Genomic DNA, 17,264 nt, shown 5'->3' on the forward strand with positions numbered 1-17,264 from the left:
GTGGGCTCTAGCAGATACAATGCCAGCAAAGGCCCCACTCATGAAGCGGTAGGACCAGTGGCGGCTCTAGAATATAATTTATGGGGGGCTAAGATGTCCGACTTGGGGGTGAGGGAGGCTAAGTATTTTTGGGTGTAACTATAGCCAAGGGCCTGAGCAGGGGTGAGTATGGGAGGGGGTGTCACCTCCTCCCAAAATGAGATTTTTTTTTAATGGGACTTCTAGACAAGTAAGATGGCCTTAAACGGCTGAGATGGAAAAACTAGGCCTATTTTTTTTTCGGTCCGACTGCCCGACGAGCTTTCGGTACGACTGCCGACGAGCTTTAGTCGATGGGCGGGGAGGGGGAAGGCTTGACCAGACCGATGGAGGGAGGCTTAAGCCCGCCTTCTCCCTCCCCACCCCCCACTTGTGCCGCCACTGAAGTTGTTTACTCGTTGTTACTGTTTTGTTCGATAATATGTTTTGCATTGGGTTGCTTGAGGTTTACTCGGAGGTTGTAAATGACTTGTATGCTGATCAAGGCATATGGAAATTTGTATTGTTTATATACCCACCAATATTTTCTATAATTGGGGAGACACTGGTATTTATAAAACAGGTTGCAAAACCAAAATGGTAAATTGTAAAGTCACTGAGGACAACAACAGCTAAAAAAAAAACTAATTTATGATGAAATACACTGCATACTTGGCCTTTTATGAATCAGCAATTTAGTATATGACTTAACGACCGTGTTTAAAGATAGAGCTTAAATCAATATTATAGGGATTCAAGTCCATTTACAAGTATGATAAACAGCTCGTCGGTTGACACTGAGTATTTGTTCTTTATAGTAGGCTAGTCCTATTCAAACCCATGCCTGGGACAGTTAATAATATAGGCTTAACCCCTAGTCTTTCGAAACTTGTGAGACTGACTTTTAAGGATAGGGATTATCACAATATGGAAATACACTGTAGGCCTAGTGCTGCTCAAAGGTAGAAGTCGATGTCTTCCACCTTCCGCGAGCGCCAACATTGGATGCGCTTATCAAAATGACTACTAATGGTTGAGGACTACAAGAAAATTTCGGACCGAAAGAAATGTAATGAATATTTATTTTGTTCCGATATTTCCCTATCGAGATCCGGGGTGGATTTAAGGGGTTGGAGAGATCGAAAAAAATAAAGAAGGGAAAAAATTATTGATTCCCCAAAACGCCTCAGAGAATATTAAGAGGCGTCTAGAAAACTAAAATCCCCCCACCCAGGCTAATGTTGACTCTTTTTCGGGCGGAGATTCGTCGCTTTCACACGACTAATTTCACACCTTGCTAAAAGTAGATACGATACGATAAAAAAATTTTCCCTACGCAAAATTAAAATAATACACATTACTCGAAGAAACAATTGGTGATGTAAATAAACGCACTTCCAGAATTAGATCCTGTCCGTGCGTCAATCACCACCATTATTTCATCATTTTAAATCCGCTATAGGCCTAACAGACAAAAAAAAAAAATAATAATAAATAATAATAATACTAAAATAATAATAATAATAATAATAATAATTTTTATTATTATTATTATTATTATTATATTTTATTATATTTTATTATTATTATTATTATTATTATTATTATTATTATTATTATTATTATTATAACACTAACAAGACTACTTGTTCACCATGATGCCCTACTTTTTGAAGAAAACAAGTAAGGGGAACTCTTGGGATGGTGTACCAACAAAAGCTTCTACACGTCATTGGTAGTTGGTAATCAAGCTTCGTCGTTGAAACAGGTGAACCGTTTCGACCTCTAGAATAAAAAAAAGTAAGTTTCTCAATTCACAGGAAATTATAGTTTTAGGAGATATACGTTTTAGCCTTAATCGTTAGTATGGAGCCACTTTTTATCGTTGACCGGGGATTTAACGAAATGTACAGTATTTTGGCCAGCACCAATTCAGTCCCTGTTAATGTTACCCCAGATCCAGGCACGTTTTGTAGCTGACACGAGAAGAGTTACATGCTACTAAAAACGCCTAAAAACTACATTGAGATGCTTTTGTTTGACCATTTCTATTTCTTATATAGATGACGGGTGGGTGGGGAGTGGGGAGGTTCTCGACGAGTGTAGCCGATGTCCCCAATGAGAAGAAAGTGGGCGTTGTCGGGCGTCGCTCAAAATATTTCGAATTATTAGTGAACGCTATCTATAAACTCGATTAAATATGCCTTTGAAACTCCTAAATTCTCATATGTTTCGACCTGGACCCCTTGACCAACCACTAAAACATTCTCAAGTAATTGTGCTTTTCTCTCTGCTACAGAGGAACAGCTCTCCTCGATGCAAAACTATGCGATTTTTTTTTGTACCTCTATACTCATTAGAAATGTCACCTTTAACCTGTATTACGTTTCATTTACTGTACCGTACCTCACATTTATCATACTTTGCTTGTCAACATATCGTTACCAACCTTCATCTTTTTTTAAAAGTCAAATAGTTAAAGATAAATTGCCTGCCATACCTTAGGCCTACAGTATCGTTTGCCTGTGTAATGGGCTTAGTTATCTATTTTTCTTAAGTAGAGGTCTACAGCATGCATACATTAAGTACTGCATCATTCATTTTCCAAATAAAATTCGATAATCAGATACCTATAATATATGTAGCCTACAATTGTTTGTAGGCCTACCCCACATCCGCCATCTTTTTATCCGGAAACAGTACATGATTGCTCCCAGCTCTTTACCAGTTACATAATATTTTTGTACCAAAGTTCACCGTAATTTATAAGATTAATATTTAGAGATAAAAGGCATAATATCTTCCTATGCTTTGCTTTGTTATCTCTTTTCTTGTCCTCAGAGCATAACAAGCACTTTAAGTACGGTATATATAACAATTTAATTTTTTTAGATAAAGTCCGATAAAGCCTACAATTGTTTGTACAGTAACTCTGATACTCCCTTTCGAGGTAGGCATTTTGTTTAAGCTTTCTGCATCGTCGGAACCAATTTTCTTTTTACATCGAACAACACATGTACATTTATTTTTTATTTATTTATTTATTAATTTTTTTTTTTGAGGAACACATTTTATAAGAACACTGAGAATAAAGAACAAAAATAAGAACAAATTGAGGCTGAGTTATAGTGTGAGAAGATGTTTTTTTTTTAAATAAAAAAAGCAAAACATCTTACAGAATCTGCACATTATTTACAGTACGGTGGTGTGACTATTTAGTACCCTAAATGATACAGTAGAATGATATACTGCTGTACAATAATAATTTTGTATACAAAATTGTGTAAAAATAAGAACAAAATAAGAACATTTTGAGTCTGAAATCAGCAAAAATAAGAACACTAATCCCGAGAAAATTTTACTGGTTCTTGTAAAAAGTGTATTTCAGAACTACTGGATTTTCAAGGGATTTTCAATGCTGTTAGATATCCCTGCTGTGACGGTTCCCTGGCCAAACCTGCATAAGTTATTTATCTGTGTCTCTAATTGCTGATTTTGTTCTGGAGATATTCATATAGAAACCAGTCAAGTTTATCACAACATCGAATTCATTCGTATATTTTTGCCGGGCCTTCGTACCTGTAGGAACAAAGGAACATTTTAGTGTTTCTCTACTAGCCCAGGGCCGGCGCCAACGGGGCATTTGCTCGTTCGTCGGACAGACCTGGACCCCACTGTCCTCGGAAATAAAACAAAATATTACAGTTTGCCTATTCAATTAACGTTATTTTGATTGCCAATCCCTAATATTGTGGTCTAAAAGTACATTTTAAAAACGTTAATGTAAGTGAAAGGCGACAGAATACTGCAGTGTAATCTAGGTAAAAAGTCATATCAAATAGGCCTACAAGGTAGAAGTGTATTGAATAGGTTTAATTTTTAATTAAATCTAAGTAGGTCTACTTTTGCATCCAAATTGCACCGACATTTAACCATTATTTTATATTCTGAAGAGTCCTACCCCAGTGGCAATTACAAAATTTCGTACCATGAACCATTGATATATGAGCGGTTTGGCGAAGTGTTGTGTTTCTACGTTTCAATTTTGAGGTTGGAGGTTCAACCTGTGCTGTGCATTTCGCCTGTGTTCTTGGGCAAGGCAAAATATGTTGTCTTTCTCCACCCAGCAGTGCAAGTGGGTACCTGGTAGGTACAAACACAAGTGCACAGACAAAAAAAAAATCAAAAAAAAAAAAAATCAATGATAGTGATCATGAACACATTGAAGACATTATCAAAAAGGGTAACAAAATAGTAGCGTATATTAGATCGATCATTGATGGTCAAGATGACTTCAATAGAGTGTATTATTATTATTATTATTATTATTGTGATTTACTATAGAAGACAATAGGACTTCCTTCAATTAACTATGCATGCTCCCTTTGGATTCAATGTAATACAAATCAATTAATAAATTAAAAATCCTACAATATCATATGGCCAAGGCAATTTTAAAAGCATCCAGAAATGTAGCCAACGAAGCATTACTTGATGTTTTAAGGTGGGATTCCATTGAAACAATACAGAACATTACGGTATACAGTATAGAATAAAATATTTTAATGGGCGTAAGAAAATGGAGGATGATAGATGGCTTAGATTGTTGTGTGAAGCACTTATAGAGGTTACCGTATATCTACTGCAAGATGAAATTGGATCGAGAGTGTAAAAACAATTCTAGATAAATATGATTTAAATGAAAAATTTAACATGGAACCACATAAAACAATGTGGTTAAAATCGTGTAATGAAAAGATCTTAGTTGATTATGATAAAGAATGACTTTAAAATTATTATTTATAAAAACTGATTATTTAAAGTACAAAAATGCACCAACTATGGAATACTATCTTTTGGATAAAGTAAATTTTCAAGGTATAAATCTAAAATTCAAAGCAAGAACCAATACTTTGGATCTTGAAGGCAGAAAACGGCCATGGTCCGATAGTTATTCTGACTATTGCATTATATGCAAAAGTAAGGAAATAGAATCAGTCGATCATCTCCTCTTTGATTGTGAAATTTTATCCACCATAAGAAATATGCTTTAGCAATCTAAAAAGTGATTTTTTGAATATGTAATATTAATGAATATTTTTGGGATATTTTTGTGAAAGGTTCCCAGGAATTTAAACATCATCTACTTCTAGACAATATTTATAATATGTGTAAAGATGAAGAAATTTGTATGATTTTTGATAAACACTGTGAATGTTTTTTTTTTAATTTTTTTATCCAAGGCTATTGCTCATTGTCATAAATTAATGAAAGAAATTACCACCCCTACTTAATTTTTAATTTATTTTCATAATTTTTCTTCTGTAGGCCTATATTGACTTAATGTAAACAGCTATTTTACACTCTGTATTAAATTTTTTACTGTATTTTGATTTATATTCTTTTATATCATTATTATATTGTATTTTCTGGGTCGAACCTCTCCTGCGCGAGAGTGTTCCTCCGTTTTAAAGGAAAGTAGCAATAAATCGTATCGTATCCTACAACTACAACATTATGGAATTGTCCAAAGGAAACTCAGTGTGTTCATGTACTTGATCCAATGAACGGGGGAAATAATGTGAAGGGCTTAGGCCTTAATTGTTGGCATTAAGTCTGACGTATATTATTATATCAATAAAAATGGAAATGCGCTTACGAACACGTCCATGTAGTTGTTTTGAATATGGACGTAACTTTTCTTAATGTCAGCTATAAGTACCGACAGTGTCCCAATTGCTTGGTTTGCTCTGGAGATAGTACAAGTCAGCTTGCGTTTTTCTCAAATATTAACAATGTATTCGTTGACATACACTACGGTATCTCTATGAAATCGAATACTATGGACCCGCTAAATTCCTTAAAATGGCCCTGGCGACCATCACACTTCAGCCTCTTTTGCCTTTAGTGTTCGCGAAGACCTCCAGCTCCGGCGTTACGCCACTGCTAAGAGCTTTTGTTTAAATTTGATAAGTTGACTGCATTTAGGCCTACCTCTCATCAAGTTGTTTTACAAAATGCCTTGTATATTGGAAAAAATACAATACAAATGCAAATATTTAATATTTATATTAAGCAAAGTATAAACACTCTTTAAAGCGAAGTACGAGGCTATTGACGTAACAAAAGCACACTTTCAGTGAATGATTTCGTCGTCACGAATGTCGGAGGATTTTTTTGTTTTTTGTTTTTGTTCCGTCGATGCAATTTATATCATGGCGGCACCAACGCCTGAAATCGGAATGGGCAGTAAGGGGAAAGATACAATGGGAGGGGGCACCCCCGACGAGAGCAAGTGGGCAAGGGTTGGGCGTATTTAAATGGTTCGAAAGTGGTCAAAACTATGACAATTTATTGGTTTCAGAGGCTTATTAATCGATTTTATAGATAGTGAGTCTACTAATATGTAATAATAATACATGTAATTGTTTTATCCTCGACGAATTGTGTTTTTTCTTCATTTTTGAGAGGGAGCGGCAATCAGTGGGAGAGAAAGATTTTTTTCTGGGGGTAAAATTACTACTAAAATTACTACTGCTGTATATCTCTACAGATAAAATGTTATTATCTTAAATGTAGACCTAAGATAAAAAATGGTTCGGCCATAGCCAGTACGGCCGGTGCCGTTACGACGACCCAATTTGAACTATTTGATACTTGCAAAGTCACTGCTAAGTACGGGATTCTCTAATGTAGGTGAGAGTTAATTCTACAAGTGTATAAAATAGGCCGAAATTTGAATGAACCTGTTCAGTTGGAAACAAACAACACTGTAGGCCTACGTTGAGAGACATACTGTTACGGTACGCTTGCTATAAACCGATCATTGGACTTGCCTGTTCTTTCAGTATGGATTCTCTCTTATGGGAATATGAAGGGGTTCCGCTGCTGAAGGATGTGACTCCGGAAGTGCTAGAAAATATAAAGGACTTCGAAGTCCGCGACGACGACATTTGGCTGTGTACATACCCCAAATCAGGTAAAACCAAATTATTTAATATACGTATATACACAAACCTACCCATCCCCATGCGGCAGGTAATCAATATTATATAGCACTGGGTTACAGGTGCGAATTCATCTGTCTGTCTGTCTGTCTGTCGTTCTGTCCGTCTGTCGGTCTCTCTGTCTGTCTATTCTGTCGGTCTCTCTGTCTGTCTATTCTATCTATCTATCTATCTATCTATCTATCTATCTATCTATCTATCTATCTATCTATCTATCTATCTATCTATCTATCTATCTATCTATCTATCTATCTATCTATCTATCTATCTATCTATCTATCTATCTATCTATCTATCTATCTATCTATCTATCTATCTATCTATCTATCTATCTATCTATCTATCTATCTATCTATCTATCTATCTATCTATCTATCTATCTATCTATCTATCTATCTATCTATCTATCTATCTATCTATCTATCTATCTATCTATCTATCTATCTATCTATCTATCTATCTATCTATCTATCTATCTATCTATCTATCTATCTATCTATCTATCTATCTATCTATCTATCTATCTATCTATCTATCTATCTATCTATCTATCTATCTATCTATCTATCTATCTATCTATCTATCTATCTATCTATCTATCTATCTATCTATCTATCTATCTATCTATCTATCTATCTATCTATCTATCTATCGTCACTGGTGTCCTCAAAATACGATCAGGAAAAATGAATTATTTACTAATATTATTTTTGTTCGAAAGGCACACATTGGTTGATGCAGATTATACAGCTACTACGGTTTGACGGTGACTTCGAAAAGGTGTTGGAAAGAGGTTTTAAAGACTCTCAGTTTTTGGAATTCTTTTTTCCAACACCAATTACAACACCATACGGTACGACAAGTTACGGTTACAAGTACTACGAACAGTTACCATCACCTCGCCTAGTTGTAACGCATCTACACTTGAAACTTCTTCCAAGACAAGTCTTTGAAAAAAAGGCAAAGGTATATGAATAACATTAGTTCAGCAGTATGTCGAAATATAGTTCACTTTGTGATAAAATCGCAATGTACGGTAACGTTAGTTTGTTTGTTGTTGGGCTTCTAATTTTATGCACATGACTATTCTTTATAGCTTTGTCTGAAAGGATCGTCATTAAAAATGATCCGTTGCGCGCGCATCGTCCTGTTGCATTCTTTATACAATCGCGTCGACCGTCGGCAGCAGAAAGTTCCCAGGTTAAGAGCCCCGAGAACCAAGAAAGCAGAGCTTGTAGTTAGGTTCTAGGTTTAAGTTTTTCTATTACTCTACATAATTTTATGATAAATTAATAACTTACGATAATAAAGTATACAAGGGAAAACAAGTATCATTATGTTTTACTGGAAGCAAAAACATATTGCTTACAGTATATATTTATTATTTCTACTTTTTTGTTTCAATTTAATAGTTGCTTCGTAATTGTGCTTTTAATGTGTGTTTATCGGGATATACGTACATTATTTATTAGAATGAATCAATCAACAATTGCAATTTAATTAACATTGTAATATATTGTACAGTACACGTCATTTTGTATCAGCTTTGAGATGAAAGGTACTGTATGTACTATAAGCCAATGCATGGCTTAAACTGCGCATGCCCGTATCCAGGTCAATCGACAAATCCCATACCGTGTGTATATTTGTTTTTGTCGACTGACTTTGATACGGGAATACGCAGTTGTAACTACGAATTTGCTTTCAGGCAACTTTTTTTTCCCTTTTTCAGGTGATATACGTTGCCAGGAATCCAAAGGACACAGCAGTGTCAGCGTATCATTTCTTGAAACCAATGTTTAAAAAAGCGAACATCGAGGTTGATTGGAATCAGTTTATTCAATTATTCACGACAGGCAAAGGTTCGTTAAAACTATTTTTTGTACCGTATATACTCGCGTATAAGTCAAGCCCTGTGTTTGAGATACCCCCTCCCCCCAGGGGCAGATCCAGAGATGTCCGAAAGGGTGGGGTGAAATTGTGGGACCGATTAAGATAACTCTAACCTAGGGGGTTGTGGGCATGCCCTTGTGAAGTGTTTGTGTTTTAGACGCCCAAAAACAACATCTAAGGCGTTTGGACTGTCTATTTTTTCTTTTTCTTTCTTTTTTTCTTTTGTTTTTAATTTCCAAAAGGGGTGAAGCCTCTCAACTACTACTGTGTCGTTCTAGCGACGTTTTAATCGGAAGTGCAAACTGTTTATTTTATTTTATTTTATTGAACTTTGTTTGGGGGGAGAAGCACAGCAGTCTAAAATAGAAAGTTAGTAGCACTTAACATTGATTTGCATTTAAATTCTTTAAATTTAGCGGTAAAACGCCCCCACACCCTACTGGATCCGCCCCTGCTCGGAGGTTTCCTCAAAGGTCTACACTAGATTCATTTAATTCATAACTACACATTTTAGTGCCTGCATGGTTAGTGTACATTGTACATACTTATGATTGTTCATTACAATTTATATTTTAATGACGATTAGTGAATATGGGCCTACCATATTTTTGGAAACGACGATTTTACATAAATATTTATATAAATATAATAATTTTAATTTAGAATAATAATGGTATTGAGTATTTCAATTTTTAATTAAACCAATTCCTGTCTTTGTTTGCACTTGATAACAGTTTTTTAAACTTTTGCTTTTAGTTCTTGGCAACCATGTTCAACCTTTTATGTTGTTGTGGAAAGAATGAAAATATACAAAAATAAAAAAATTAAAATAAAAACTTTCTTAATGATTTAACTATAGAGATTATTGTAATTAAATGTATTCTTAAATATAATGAATTTTGTCATCCATACACAATAGGCCTACATAATTCTCTGAAATATATTTACAGTTCCGTATGGACAATGGGCAACACACTTGCTACCATTTTGGAATCGCCGACATGAAGACAATGTGCTGTTCTTGAAGTTTGAAGATATGAAAAAGGTAATAGACGGATATGCTATATACATATAGGCGAGTTGAATGGCCGAGTGATTAAGCCACCTCATAGCCATAATATTGGCCTATGGCTGGGAACAATTCTTCTCTGATAAGGACTATATAAACCAAAACCATAGGCCCAGTGTACACAATTTGGATCGTGTGCACTTTTGTGTGTGTATGTGTAATACAACGAACCTGACGGTTATTTGAATCTGTACAGCAATAGCATTTGTGGCTGGACGCGAGAGGACGCAGGTTCGAATCCCGTCGGAGGCATTTTATTACACAATGTATTTGTTTGTCCTATTTATTGTATATAGGACAACATTCGTGAGGTGTGCTACACGATGAAGACTCCTTTAATAATAATAATAATGATAATATTAAAATTAATATGTCGTTCTTATCGCCTCATGCACAAAGCCTCTAAGCGCTTCACATTACTACCCCAGACATTGGATCAAATACGTATGGAACACATACTCAAGACCAAATTAAATTATATTATTATTATTCCATAATATTGCAGCTAGTAATCAGCGCAGTTGTATTCGAACCTACCAGGTACACACTTGTACTCCTGGGTGGAGAGAGGCAACCGTAATTATATTGCTTTAACGAGAGTTAAGTTTTATTTTCTAAGGTAGAGATTAATTAGATCTCTATTATAGCCGAAAATCGCTGATAGAAGATCATGGTGATGTTATGATATGAATGTCTTTGCCGCGTCCAGCTTGAGGTACTATTTCCTCAAATTTTCAGGCCTCAACCTTAACCATGGTGGGGCTGAGGTAGGTGTGTACTCACGGCTTCGAAGTTATAGGCAAAATAAAAGTAAAAACATCAAATACAATGTTTTCTAATTTTTCTTATATGGTACAACACAATAATTGGATCTGGTTGCCACAAAATCGCTGATAAAAGATATAAGAAATTTTTTGGCACTTCATTTTGACTTGACTATAACGGTGATGTGATGATGACGAATTTTACTACATTAAAGTGTTGTTTCCGGCCATATAGATGTACTATTTCCCCACAGGTTATTTTGATCTCTGATTGCCGAATATCGTTGATAAAGTTAATTCAAATTTTCGCGGTGGTAGGCTCATAGTTTTAAAGTAGGTAAAGTATTTACATTAAAGACAATGTTTTTAAGTTTTATTTCCTATGGTACATCACGCATATAATTAGATCTCTATGGTTGCCGAAAATCACTGATAAAAGGTTATGAGAAATAATGGTGATGTGATGATGATGAATTTTACTATAAAGAGTGTCATTTCCGGCATGCAATTTAGAGATACTCTTTCCTAAAATGTTTGCACCTCAGCCCAAGACATGGTGGGGCTGATGTGGGTGTGGTCTCACGAAATGTCCCACTACCTTTCAAAACAGATTTGCGCTTTGGTAGGGGCGGCAACCCACTGTTGGGGGTACCAGCCATCTGTCGGGGAGGAGCTGGCGCACCACTGCAACCCATAAAATCGCAATAGTATACACCTCGCACATACGGTAGCACTGCTCGCACTAAACAGTTTTTAATCCCTGAAATTGTGACATCTTAGTAAGGCATGCTTGAATTGTACTGTCGGAGCTCGAGATTTGGATTTTCCCCGGCGACCTTGCTTGAAATTCCCTTAAAGGGTGGTCCAAGCGGGGGAGGGGTAAAGAAGTCCCTGACGGGCCTCCTCCTCATTCATATATATATATATATATATATTCCATCATGTCCTTATATGAACACTGTACTGTATATGTACCTTTGACGATTTATATTATATATATATACATGTATGTATATATATATATATATATATATATATATAATAAATTATGCATATATAGTATGTATACTTTGTAGTTGTCTCAGATATTATTATAATGTTCGAAAAGTTGCGGAATTTACAGGCTTATCTACATCCGAAACAGTTCTGCAAAAGACTGTCGAAAACTCATCGGCTAAAAAGACAAAAGTAGTCATGGACAACGAAGTATCCGACGCTGTGAAACAGATCGGTGTAGGAAATTTTGTGCGTAAAGGTACGGTATTGTCTTCTCAGTCTATAGCAACGTTCCGCAAGCATATTATGCGCATCCCAAAAATGGGACACCAAGAAAATCACAGAGCTACAAAGTTTTTTTCTACTTGATCTTAGACAGGGGCGTATTAAGGGGAGTGGGCTGGGCTGCTCCCTTTTTGGAAAGAAAAAAAAAAGGAAAAATGGCAAAAAAAAAAATTGATCGCCCGAAACGCCTGAGAGGTTATGTTTGTGCGTCTAGAAAACAAAAGTTCCCTCCTAATGTAGCACTCTTTCTCATTTTCGATCCGGGAAGCGGGACTTTTTGTTTAAAAGCACAACATACTTTGGGACAACTTATGCGTTCCCTCTAGTGAGGCATACTTTGTTACTTTGTTCATGTAGTATCGTATGTCTATTTTTTCTTTTTTGAAATGAGTAATTATAAAAACGATTGGACAATTAAAAAAATTAAAAGTTTATGTAGGTCTCCCTCTAATTAAGGACCACTTCTAGGACTGGGGTTTTCGTGGCCTTTATCAGAGGTTTGGATAATTGAAAAATACATAATCAAAGTAAAATTGAAAGCAGAAATGCAGCAATCAAAACGTTCAAAAAAGAATATATATTTTTTCATGACTTTCAAATTAAACATAAAGAACATACAGAATCGAGAAAAAAAGAATCGAGAGAGGAACAAAGAAGCCCTAGACTTGTCCATTTAAACAGGGCAGGCAAGGCAAGGAGACAATGAGGGACATTCGCAAAAACCAGGGTTAGAAGAGGGATAGAAATATATGAAAATTACCGAAAATTCAATAATTGGCAGTTACTCGAAAATAAAACCGAAAAAAAAACATAATTTAAAAATTTCTTTAATTATTTGATCTAGAAAAGTAAATCGTAATTTTTCTTTTAATTATTAGTATATATATTTACATATTTGTAAACAATAGCGACCATAGTATAACAATAAAAATAAACACGTAAAATAAACAAACACATAAATAAATTAGTTAATCTGATAAACATCTCTGTCGTATTGCGATTAATCACTAATTTTTTTCTGCGTCTCGCACTCCATCATGAGGTCACATGGAGTTTACCGTAGCCGACAGACATTTGGCCTACAGACTGACTGTATTTTGAGAATAATTGGGTTTTTATAATTATGTTGGACGAAATTATAATTTCCGTAGAAATGTAATATTTCCGTAGTAGTTAGGCATTAGGTAGTAGTAGTTAATTTCTGAACGTTCGTAATTGGACCAAATGTCCGTAAAAATGGTACCAACTACGGACAATCCGTAGTATTTGAGAAGTTTGCATTGGTTACTGAATTGCGTTTCACGTTAACTGAAGAGTAGCACCTTTCCTCACAATAGTTCCCCACTTTCCCACCCCCCACCTTCTTCTAGCCAGCGCCCTCCTACTGGACAGCGCCGCCAACGAGTGAATTAAGTTGAGTAAAAAATCGAGTGTGAAAGCTAATAAAATTTAGTGTCAGCAAAGCCTAATCTCTTACGACTGCTCTATTACTCTTCTTCCATGATAATGAGGTTGATAATAATGAAGGCGATGATGATAATGAAGGTGATGATGAAGATGAAAATGATGATGTGGCGGTGGTGGTGGTGGTAATTGTCATGAAAGTTGATCATAGTGATGATGATATGAATTGGTGAAAATACGATATGATGTGATGATTCATTTTGTTTATCATTCAGGTATTGTTGGTGATTGGAAGTGCACATTTACCGTATCTCAGAGTGCAGCATATGATGAAATAATAAGGAATTACTTGAAAGGATTGGGACTAGTATTTGAGTATGAATAGGTATTATGCTGTTTAAACGGCTAAAGCTCTCTATCCACACTATCAAAGTTAATTTGAAAAATAACTGCGAATTGCCCATAATGGGTCTTATATGACATCAACGTGTCCATATATGGATATAATATGACATCATCATGTCCATATGGTTGTGATATGAGATCATTCAACATGTTCATAATGGATGTGATATGACATCACAATGTTCATGCATATGGCATCATCATGCCCATATATGGATGTATGGATGTTGAATGACAAATTTCCATATATGAATTTTGTACGATCACCATGTGTATATATGGATGTGATAAGGCATCATGGTGTCCATATATGAATGTGATATGACATCATCATGCCTACATATGGATGTGACATGACATCTTAATGTTCGTAGACAGTATGATGTTGAATGACATCATTTCCATATAGGAATGTTGTATGATTATTATGTCTATATATGGCTATGGTATGGCATCATCATGTCCATATATGGATGTGATATGACATCATTATGTCCATATATGGATGTGATATATCATCATGCCCATGTTATGAGTTATTCACACAAATTTGTCACTTTAAACATCTTAGTATGCCTAGAGCTTTGCGTCTGATAAAGTTTTCATGAACAAAGGTTCAGGACTACATAATGGAGTTGGAATATAATACTGTATTACATTTACAGTTACAGGCCTATTTTGAATGTTTTTAAAATTTATGTAAAAATAAGATATGTTTTTAAAAATATGTGAGTGCCAGTCATTATGTAAATATCACATTATAATTATGGGGACAATACTTAAATTATTACATAGAAGTCCACTTGTATTAGCACCATTAATATCTTAATGGTTTCTTTGGGATTTTTAGAATGCATTTAACTACAGTTCAGACACTATCGTAGCAGATTTAGTTAACAGGTAGGAATAATTTGTTGTTGCATCAGAGTCTCCTGAACTTTTCCGTTAAGCTGTGTCTCTTGGATAAAAACGTCAGCAAAAGCGTTAGTGGAACAGCAAGTGTGTTTGTGAAGTGTGACAATCACGTTCATAGAACGGTTCCGATTGGCCATTTGTTAAGTTTGGTTGACACGACGGGAAGGTCCATCGTGTGGTCCATGAAGAGAGTTTGAATATGTGTAGATATATATTTTTAAATTATGTGAATGATATCGTATTCGAACAATAATTGGAAGGTCTTGGGTTCGGATCCGATAGGGAATAATGTTTATCTCAAATATTATTAATCCACAATAACCCTCATGTTACTTACGATTATTTATTGCGTACTTCGCAATACATTGTGGAAAAATTAATTCCTGGTAGGAAAAATTATATTGACATAACTCTGAAAACAAATTGTGTAAAAATTATTCTGCGATGGTTGAAATAAAGGTGAGATGCACCCACGAAAGACAAAAAAAAAACTGGACAGCACCACCAACGAGCGAATTAAGTTGAGTAAAAAGAATTCGAGTATGGAAGCTAATAAAATTTAGTGTCATCAAAGCCTAATCCCTTACGACTGCTCTATTACTCTCCCTCCATGATAATGAGGTTGATAATAATGAAGGTGATGATGATAATGAAGGTGATGATGCAGATGTAGGTGATGATGAAGATGATGATGTGGCAGTGGTGGTGTTTATTATCATGACAGTTGACCATAGTGATGATAATATCAATTGGTGAAGATAAGATATGATGTGATGATTTATTTTGTTTATCATTCAGGTATTGTTGGTGATTGGAAATGCACATTTACCGTATCTCAGAGTGCAGCATATGATGAAATAATAAGGAATTACTTGAAAGGAACGGGACTAGTATTTGAGTATGAATAGGTATTATGCTGTTTAAACGGCTAAAGCTCTCTATCCACACTATCAAAGTTAATTTGAAAAATAACTGTGAATTGCCCATAATGGGTATTATATGACATTAACATGTCCATATATGGATATAATATGACATCATCATGTCCATATGGTTGTGATATGAGATCATTCAACATGTTCATAATGGATGTGATATGACATCACCATGTTCATGCATATGGCATCGTCATGCCCATATATGGATGTATGGATGTTGAATGACATATTTCCATATATGAATTTTTTACGATCACCATGTGTATATATGGATGTGATAAGGCATCATGGTGTCCATATATGAATGTGATATGACATCATCATGCCTACATATTGATTTGACATGACATCTTAATGTCCGTAGACAGCATGATGTTGAATGACATCATTTCCATATAGGAATGTTGTATGATTATTATGTCTATATATGGCTATGGTATGGCATCATCATGTCCATATATGGATGTAATATGACATCATTATGTCCATATATGGATGTGATATATCATCATGCCCATGTTATGAGTTATTCACACAAAATTGTCACATGAAACATCTTAGTATGCCTAGAGCTTGGCGTCTGATAAAGTTTTCATGAACAAAGGTTCAGGACTACATAATGGAGTTGAAATATAATACTGTATTACATTTACAGTTATAGGCCTATTTTGAATGTTTTTAAAATTTATGTAAAAATAAGATATGTTTTTAAAAATATGTGAGTGCCAGTCAATATATAAATATCACATTATAATTATGGAGACAATACTTAAATTATTACATGGAAGTCCACTTGTATTAGCACCATTAATATCTTTGGATTTTTGATGGCCTACATGGTTTCTTTGGGGTTTTTAGAAGGCAATTAATTACAGTTCAGACACTATCGTAGCAGAATTAGTTAACAGGTTGTTGCATTGGAGTCTCATGAACTTTTCCGTTAAGCTGTGTCTCTTGGATACTGATGCTAAAGGTTCCATAAAAACGTCAGCAAAAGCTGAACAGCAAGTGTGTTTGTGAAGTGTGACAATCATGTTCCTAGAACGGTTCCGATTGGCCATTTGATAAGTTTGGTTGACACGACGGGAAGGTCCATCGTGTGGTCCATGGATATATATTGTTGATTTTACTTGTGATTATATTAAAAGCCTACTATCTTATTGTAAAAAATTATTGCCGAAATGACAAATAAAGCTAAATTTCGAAACTTGTTTTTGAAGTGTTTTGCTTATTTACATACGTTCTCTTAAATCTGTATGGTGGTGAATCCAGTAACAATAACAGTAATGATATAACAATATGTTATTATCTTATTATTATTATTATTATTATTATTATTATTATTATTATTATTATTATATTATTATTACTATTACAATTATATAATTTACAAGCCATAATTTACAAGCCAAGTGTAAAACAGATAATCAATAAAAAGAAAATAGCTTTTAAGAATAGAGATACACAACTTAAATTAATTAAGAAAAAACTCAAACCTGGAATTCGTCAAAGCAAAGAAGTATATAAAAACGAAATAGAAAATAATTTACAGAAAATAACACGAAACGGG

General features: G+C 34.8%; 1 protein-coding gene and 1 long non-coding RNA gene across 2 annotated transcripts; both read left to right on the forward strand.

Moving 5' to 3' along the window:
• The first annotated feature begins 6,688 nt into the window (after positions 1-6,688).
• On the forward strand, positions 6,689-14,653 carry LOC117119209 (sulfotransferase 1A1-like). The gene is made up of 7 exons (XM_033264019.1): positions 6,689-6,997; positions 7,747-7,991; positions 8,758-8,887; positions 9,869-9,963; positions 10,284-10,293; positions 11,875-12,006; positions 13,712-14,653. Exons 1-7 carry the CDS (start codon positions 6,868-6,870, stop codon positions 13,819-13,821), a joined length of 852 nt encoding a protein of 283 aa, XP_033119910.1. The 5' UTR covers positions 6,689-6,867; the 3' UTR covers positions 13,822-14,653.
• Positions 14,654-14,672: 19 nt separating this feature from the next.
• On the forward strand, positions 14,673-16,901 carry LOC117119213. Its single transcript, XR_004447157.1, has 2 exons — positions 14,673-14,754; positions 16,603-16,901. It is a non-coding gene; the product is annotated as an uncharacterized LOC117119213 (long non-coding RNA).
• The last annotated feature ends 363 nt before the right edge of the window (positions 16,902-17,264 follow it).

The sequence above is a fragment of the Anneissia japonica genome, unplaced genomic scaffold (assembly GCF_011630105.1).
Source record: "Anneissia japonica isolate Jap-2015-1 unplaced genomic scaffold, ASM1163010v1 scaffold287956_len95842_cov151, whole genome shotgun sequence".
NCBI lineage: Eukaryota > Metazoa > Echinodermata > Crinoidea > Comatulida > Comatulidae > Anneissia > Anneissia japonica.